We start from the raw sequence: 9,002 nt of genomic DNA, 5'->3' as shown, positions 1-9,002 counted from the left end.
ATTTTTGGTTTAGCCAATAAGTACATTTTATCCTTTAAATTTACCCCTATTTTGCTGCCTGACAGTTCTGACCTCTCTTCACTATGAATTAATTATATCATATTACGGGACTCAAATGATGCTCCTATCTATTTCCCTTGAAAATAGACTCATTAAGTATTTTAAGCATGTAATTTATAACCCAGGATTATTTTTTTACAATTTCTAATGATTTTCCAAAGTCAGAATAGGGGATTCCGAACTCATTCTGACTCTATCTCACAAGAATACAAATATCTTATAATATGAAATTCTTTTGCTTACATCGCTTCATTTATATAAAAATAGACTCAGTAAGATTTTATTTCATATCTTATTCAACTTATAATTTGATTTCCACCATTTTTGGTGATTTTTCAAAGTCACACAACTGCTGCTGTCCAAAACTATTTTATTACTAAATTTCACTCTTTCATGTTTTCTTTGTAGTAACTTTCATTATAACACTTACTCCATATCAATCTTACCAAAGTTTGATCACATATCAAGAACGTTGATCATAAGTTTACACACATGAACCTTCACTTATTCATTACATATTCATGTTCATATGTATTTTCACTTAGTAAATTTCCCGTTGAACTCATCGGAATAATAACAGATACCTGGTGGCCTATACATATTACCACCCTTGTAATCGAAGCTCTCTAGTACGCATAGTAGCCTACACTTAGAACTAAAAATGTGACCTAACAATCTAGAACACGTAGTAGCCTGTACTTAGTACTACACACGTGACCTAACTATCTGATACGCGTAGTAGCCTACACTTAGTACTATACACATGACCTAACCATCTGATACATGTAGTAGCCTGCACTTAGTACTACACACGTGATCGAAGCTATCAGGTACGCATAGTAGCCTGCACTTAGTACTACACATGCGACCTAACAATCTGGTACACGTAGTAGCCTGCACTTAGTACTACACATGTGACCTAAAACTATCTTAAACACATAGTAGCCTGCACATAGTACTACACATGTGTTCTCACAAAGGATCATTCGTATCTTTTCTATTCCAAAGGTCCAACCGAGAAACTATTCACTTTTCAACATTTTACTAATTCATTCTTAGTCAATTTTGATTCGTAATTTACATCAAATGATCATTCTATAGGCAACTACATCTCATATAATAACAAAAGATAATAACATAAAAAAAAGAATCGATATATTATTTACATACAAACTTACTCGTTTCAAAGAAATATCATGTTTCATCAAATTTTCATTATATTCAATCATCCAATCACATGTTATCAACATTTGAGCTATCGATTACTTCATGGGTACATCACGTTCCCATACACAATATCATTAACATATAAATCAATACAACCATAGCAAAATAGAATTTCAAGTGTAACAACAATAACATGAATAACATGCTTATTTAATCACATGAACTTACTTGTCGAAATCTCATCGGGTACAACCGTGTAGCAATTCACACAACTCATGTAATAGTAATTTAACACTCATCACATTTTCCACATCATATTCATCATCCATAAATTCTTCTAATATATTAAATCATACATTTTATGCCATAATAATATATAATTACAACTCGAGCATGATATTGCATTATTATTACCATACGAACTTACCTCGGGACCAAAATAGCAAAAAGGAACCTAGCCATCAATTTTTCATTTTTCACCCGATCTAGGTCCAATCCTCGTTTTCCTTGATCTATAATAGCACATTTAGTCTAATTATTAGTCACATTATTTAATGTGATCCAAAACCATATTTTCGAAAAATTATGTTTTTTTCCCTTAAACTTTGTCAAAATTACACCTTTTCCCCTAGGCTCGTAAAGTTATTTTTATTCAATTTTCTTACTCTATAGGCTTAGCCGAACCATTTTCATAACTATAGCAAACTAAAATTCTCATCAAAACACCCTTTTATACCACTTTTACAACTTTTACAAAATGGTCCTTTCGGACGTTTTCATCGAAAATCACTTAGTAAAAGTTGTTTATTTAACACCCAACACTTATTTTCTACCATTAGACATCAAAATGCATGCATGTCACACATGAGTCAATTTTTAAACATGAACCCTAGCTCAAATTAATGGTAGAAATAGATAGATCTTGTTACGGGGATTGCAAAAACGTAAAAATCATTAAAAACAGGGCTAGAACGGACTTACAATCGAGCTTGGAAGCTTGAAAAACCCTAGCCATGGTTTCTCCATGCAAGTTTTGGCCAAAAGGTTGAAGACCAAAATGCCCTTAATGAAAAATTTTGGAAATATGCCTAACCATGTCCATTTTTGTCCACCAACTTAAAAAATGGTCTAATTACCATTTAAGGACCTCCAATTTAAAATTTCATAACAATTGGACACCTCTAGCATGTAGAACTCAACTTTTATACCTTTTTACGATTTAGTCATTTTGACTAATTTAAGTGCCCAAACGTCAAAATTTTCAGACGAAATTTTAACAAAATCATTCCGTGAAATTGTAGACCATAAAAACATAATAAAAATAAAATTTTCCTTGTAGGTTTGTGGTCCCAAAACCACTGTTCTGACTAGACCCAAAATCGAGATGTTACAAGTACCACAATTTTATCATCAAATTATATCATTAAAGCATTATTCTAGTCCAAATTATAAATATACCTAATTTAATCCATTTTGGACTAGTTTATATATATAACTGAAACATTAACTTAAATTCACAAGCACATACCAAGCTTTTATTCCATTTACCGCACTACACTATGGCTTCAAACACGAGCACATGTTATATATATATATATATATATATATATATACTAAGCCAACATTATACTTATAACCTCATATATATTTCATCCACAAAATAACTAACATTTAGACACCCTAGGTACATACCGACAGAAAAGGATAAACATCACCAAATTGAGATTGGGATCGTTGTTGGATGCTGAATCGGCGATGAAAAAGTTAAATACCTAACATGCGCACGGAAAACAAAATCGTACGCTGAGTAAAACTCAGTGGTATTTTTATAATCTGAATATTTAAAGACAAAACAATATAATATGAACATATTAGTTATAGGCACAATTGAATATTTAAAACCACATTTATTCATACAATGACATTAGCCATGCATTACTCAATTCATGATTACATCATTATATACCATACTCAATTTTCATCCCTTGCTATATAAAATAGCTTTCCATAATTTGTTCACATATCATTTAAACAATCGCACTATTCATTCCACATTCAATTCATGAGTATATAACTCGTGTATTCCATGTATTTACAACATATTTCACATTCTATTTTCAGTTCACTATCTCAATTCCATTTCTCATGTATTCCATGTATTTACAACATATTTCACATTATATTTTTAGTTCACTATCTCAATTCCATTTCTCATACCATGCCATTTCAATATCAATTATAAAACTTTAATTATCTGTTTACCCCTATTAACACGACTTGGATTCGGACGGATACATGGATCCAACCAACACACAAGTTTTGCACCCAGTGGATCATCGGATAATTCAAAGTAGTAAAGTGACAACCAGTGTCTCATTGAATAAATCCGAAGTAGTAAATTGACACCCAATGTCTCAATGTTAAAGTGCCGAATACTCACTTCAACACTTACCATATGTATTAAACAAAAGATACATCAATTAATAATTAGTTTTAGATTATAGAAATACAAACAAGAAATTTTGAGCTATTCTCCGTCGACTTTATCTTTCCCCTTTTTAGTCAAGATTATGGTATGATGTTAGCTGCGGAATTAAAACAATTAAAATTCATGAATACAACACAATTCAATTTCATATTGCATATTTCAATTTTTTCTGAATATTTTCCTAATTTTCAATTTAGTCCCTAAAACAAGACTAACTTTATTTCTTTACAATTAATCCTATATTTTTATAAAAATTTTACTTTAAACTAAATTTAACTCCCTATTTTCACTTAAATCCATAAATTTTGAAATTTTCAAAATTTAATCCCTATTACTCAAAATTTACAATTTATTTTACACTTCAATCCTTTTTATTTCTAACTTTTAAAACTATCAATTTAATCCCTTATTCTAAAATTATTCAACATAGACAACACTTAAAAACTCAATATTTCTAAAATTTTGATATGGGTCGGGTAGTATTTAACCGGGATTCCAAAAACATAAAAATTACAAGAAAAATGATTAAATTGACTAACCAATTGAACTTGGAACTTTGACACCCTAGCCTTGTCTTTCTCATTTCTTTCTTTCCCTTTTTTGTTTTCTTTTCATTCTGTTTTGTTTTAGCTTCTTTCTTTTTTATTTTGTTTTATTATAATTTTATAATATATATACATTTAATTCTTAAGGTTTTATATTATAATATATATTTTAACTTAAATTTTATAATAATATTACACCTTATGTCGCCTCATTTAAAGTTAAAGGCAAAATTGCTTCTTTAGTCCTTTTAAATATTCTTTAATTTATAACTCAACTTTCACCTTTTATGGAATTTAGTCCTTATACCTAATTACTCTTAATCCAAGCAAATTCTCTTAACCAAGACCTAATTAACTACACAACTAGCTTCGTAAATATTTTTAATAAATATTTACGAGTCCAATTTAAGGGAACAGAGTCTCGGGAATGCACTTTATGACACCCCTGACTATCGAGTAGCTACAATTCTCCCCCTAACTAAATTTTGTCCCCAAAATTTACCTGAAAAGAGGTGAACGTACTGAGATCTCATAGTCTCTTGCGGTTTCCAAGACACTTCCTCAACACTATGACTATGCCATATTACTTTCACTAATAGAACTCGTTTATTATGTAACTCTTTCACCTTGCATGCCAAAATCTTAACCGGTTCTTCTTCGTATGACAAATCTGGTTGAATCTCAATATCTTCCGTCGAAATAACATGAGATGGATCCGATTGATATCTTCTAAGCATTGAAACATGAAAAACATCATGAATTTTCTATAATTCCACAGGAAAAGTTAAACGACACCCAACTGGTCCCACTCTTTCCACGATATCATACGATCCAATAAAACAAGGACTCAATTTCCCTTTTAGCCCAAATCTCAAAATTTTCTTCGAATGTGAAACTGTAAGAAATACTTTATCGCCAATAGAATATTCAATATCTCGACATTTGAAATCTGCATATGATTTCTGTCTATCAAAAGTTGTCTTCAATCTATCTCAAATTTTCTTAACAATATCTTTCGTTTCTTGAATTAATTCCGGTCGAATTATTCTTCTTTCACTTAATTCCATCCAAGAAACAGGTGATTGACACCTACGACCTTATAAGTCTACATACTGAACCATTTGAATACTTTATTGAAAATTATTATTGTATACAAATTCGACCAAAGGTAAGTAACGCTCCTAACCTAATTCAAAATCAATAATACAAGTACAAAGCATGTCTTCCAAAATTTGAATAACACGCTCAGATTGTCCATCAATCTACGGGTGAAAAGCTGTGCTAAAATTAAGTCGCGTACCAAGAGATTCGTGCAACTATTTCCAAAATCTTGAAGTAAATCGTGGATGTCAATCAAAGATTATTGTCATAGGGGCACCATGTAATCTCACGATTTCTTGAATATAAAATTCAACGAGTTTTTGAAGTGACCAATCAGTCCTAACCACAATAAAATGAGCCGATTTCGTAAATCGATCAACAATGACCCAAATGGCATTTTTCTTACTTGCTGATAAAGGTAACCCTATTACAAAATCCATTGTGATACAATTTCATTTCCATTCAGGAATAGAAATGAGCTGAAGTAATCCAGTGGGAACCTAATGTTTTGCCTTAAGTCGTTGACAAGTTAAACATTTAGCCACATGCTCGACCACATCTTTCTTCATTCCTGGCCACCAATAAGATTCTTGCAGATAGCGATACATTTTCGTTCCTCCAGGATGCAAAGTAAAAGGACTATCATGAGCTTTGCGAAGTATCAACTCTTTCAATTTAGAAACATCTAGAACATAGATTCGGTTACAAAATCTCAAGCAACTACAATCATCAATGCTAAAATTTTCTAATATAGCATTCTGAACCATTTCTCTTTTCTTCGATAGCTTGTCATCTTCTAATTGTGCTGACTTGATCCGATTAAACATTACCGGTTTGATGTTTAGTTCAACCAATAGGCTTCCAACGTCATTGATATTGAGCTGAACAAACATTTCTCATAATTCAATTGATGCTTTTCTACTCAACGCATCAGCTACAACATCAGTTTTACCAAGGTGGTAATCAATAACCCAATCAAAGCCTTTCAGAAGTTCTACCCAACTATGCTGCCTCAAATTCAACTCCTTTTGACATAAGAGGTATTTAAGACTCTTATGATCGTATAAATATAACACTTTTCATCGTACAGATAGTGTCTCCAAATCTTTAGAGCAAAAACCACAGCAGCTAGCTCTAAATCACGCATCGGATAATTGCGTTCATGCATTTTAGCTGACGAGATGCATAAGCAATCACTTTCTCATCTTGCATCAAAATACAACCAAGACCGCTTAAAGAAGAGTCACTATAAATGATAAAATCTTTTCCCAGTTTCGGTAAAGTCAAAATCAGCGCTTCAGTCAACATCTGCTTCAATTTCTCAAAACTTTCTTGACACTGAACGTCCCAAACGAACTGAACATTCTTATGCAAAAGCTTATTCATCCATTTACAAATCCTCGGTAATATCTAGCTAATCCAAGAAAGCTACGAACTTCTGACACATTCCTCGGTGTTTTCCACTGAACAATTGCCTTTGATCATTTTTGAATCAACTCTAATTCCATTTGCTGAGATAACATGTCCCAAAAACACAACCTTTGATAATCAAAATTCACACGTACTAAGCTTTCCGCATAATTGTTTCTCTCGTAACACTTGCAAAACAATTCTGAGGTATTATTCATGCTTGGATGTAGATTTGAATAGACCAAAATATCATCAATAAAAACTACCACAAATTAATCCAAATACGATTGGAAAATACGATTCATGAGATCCATAAATGTTGCCGGATAATTCATCAATCCAGAAGGCATTACTAAGAATTCAGAATGACCATATCGTGTACAAAATGTTGTTTTCAGTACATCACTTTATTTCACTTTCAACTGATAGTAACCCGATCTCAAATCAATCTTTCAAAAGACAGAAGCTCCTTTTTGTTGATCAAATAAGTCATCAATGCGGGGTAAAGGGTATCGATTCTTAATCGTCAATTTATTCAATTGCCGATAATAAATACAAAGCCCAATCGAGCATCTTTCTTTTTGACAAAAAGCACTAAGGCTCCCCAAGGCAATATACTAAGGCGTATAAAACCATGATCCAATAAGTCTTGCAATTGTACTATTAATTCTTTCAATTTCATAGGTGACATAAAATAGGGGGCATTGACACTGGAGCCGTACTAGGAAACACTTCAATTGCAAACTCAACCTCCCGATCTGGTGGTAATCCCGATAATTTATCGGGAAACACATCAAGGAATTCACAAACAGTTTGAATCTTACTGCACTGACTATCAACAGAATTCGGATTGATAACATAGGCTAGAAAAGCTTCACAACCTTGATTAAGAAGTTTATTAGCTCGAATTGCTAAAATGATACGAGTTGAACCACTTGTTTGAATACCATTCACTTCAATCTTATCACCGTTTTCACTCTGAACAACAAACTTCTTTTTACAACAATAAAAAATCACTCCGTGCTTTGTAAGCCAATCCATTCCCAAAATCATATCAAAATCACCAAACGGCATTATCAACAGATCAACAAGAAAAGTTATATTCTTTATCATTAACGGAAATCTCCTACACACCTGATCCACTAACACAGATTGTCCCAATGGACTAGACACCACTATCGATACACTAGATGCCTCAGATTTTAAACTTCTTGACTCAACCAATTTTGTATTTACATATGAATGTGAAGATCCCAGATCTATCAAAGCATAAACAGGTTTTGAATGTAATAAAAAATATACTACTCACAACATCATTAGCACCACCATCCTCACGAGTTTGTACAACATAAGCTCGAGCTGGCGTTCTGGCCTTTAACTGTTGAGTAACAGTATCATTTCCCTTTCTAGCACCACCTCTTGAAAATGAACCACTTCAACTTGACCCGCGACCCCTAAAAGTAGGCATAGATCTCTGAGAAGTAATAGGTGTAGCATTCTCATTCTTCGGATAATCTCTAACAAAATGTTTGCGAAAACAGCTTGGAGTTAACTTCCAACATTCATCACAGTGCTTTTTCCCACAATGCTCACAATTCGGAATATCAATATCCCGGGATGGACCTCGTACATGACCCGTAGACACAGTTGGTTGTCTATCACGATTTCTATCAATTCTATCTGACTTAAAATTTGATCTCAAGCTACCACAGAATTCTTTTAATCTTTTTAGTTGTGGATTTGAACTTGCAGCTCCAGGATGCTTTCCAACAGTACGAGTATTCTCAGTCTTTTTGTCAAAATCCAGAACTTGTTCTACCATTCTTGCCCGTTCAACTAAATCTGCAAACTCATTAATTTTGTGCGATACTAAATGTACTCGCAACTCATCGCGTAAACAACACAGAAATCGCTTGCAATTTTCAATTTCAGTCGGCACAAATTTAACAGCATACCTACTAAGTCGCGAAAATTCTCGTTCATAATAAACAACAGACATTTCACCTTGTTTCAACATTATAAACTTGTTTTCTGTCTTCAATATATAATTCACCCACATATTTCTTTTGAAATTCCTTTTGGAAGAATTCCCAATTTACCTGATTTATGGGTACATAACGTGTTACTGATAGCTATTAGGTATATGCTTCTCATTGCAGTAGAGAAACAACACATATTACACTTTCACACGGGTTGCATTCAACTTGTTGTAAGATTCTCTTAATGGATTC

At 32.7% G+C, this 9,002-nt stretch overlaps 1 protein-coding gene across 1 annotated transcript; it reads right to left on the bottom strand.

Moving 5' to 3' along the window:
• Window positions 1-7,449: 7,449 nt before the first annotated feature.
• LOC108455618 (uncharacterized) lies at window positions 7,450-8,593 on the bottom strand. The gene is made up of 2 exons (XM_017754158.1): window positions 8,212-8,593; window positions 7,450-8,030 (listed from the first exon to the last, which is right to left on the bottom strand). Exons 1-2 carry the CDS (start codon window positions 8,591-8,593, stop codon window positions 7,450-7,452), a joined length of 963 nt encoding a protein of 320 aa, XP_017609647.1.
• Between the last annotated feature and the right edge of the window lie 409 nt (window positions 8,594-9,002).

Source organism: Gossypium arboreum, chromosome 9 (assembly GCF_025698485.1).
Source record: "Gossypium arboreum isolate Shixiya-1 chromosome 9, ASM2569848v2, whole genome shotgun sequence".
Classification (NCBI taxonomy): domain Eukaryota; kingdom Viridiplantae; phylum Streptophyta; class Magnoliopsida; order Malvales; family Malvaceae; genus Gossypium; species Gossypium arboreum.
Note: the sequence above shows the minus strand (reverse complement) of the source record. Positions and strands in the feature narration are given on the sequence as shown.

What these genes read in the sequence shown, in the direction of transcription:
- LOC108455618 (XM_017754158.1), bottom strand. Translation starts at nt 8,593, where the DNA reads ATGGTAGAACAAGTTCTGGATTTTGACAAAAAGACTGAGAATACTCGT. An exon ending in TTTTAGGGGTCGCGGGTCAA is followed by an intron (nt 8,031 to 8,211) that starts GTTGAAGTGGTT and finishes ATGCTTTGATAG; the next exon opens with ATCTGGGATCTTCACATTCA.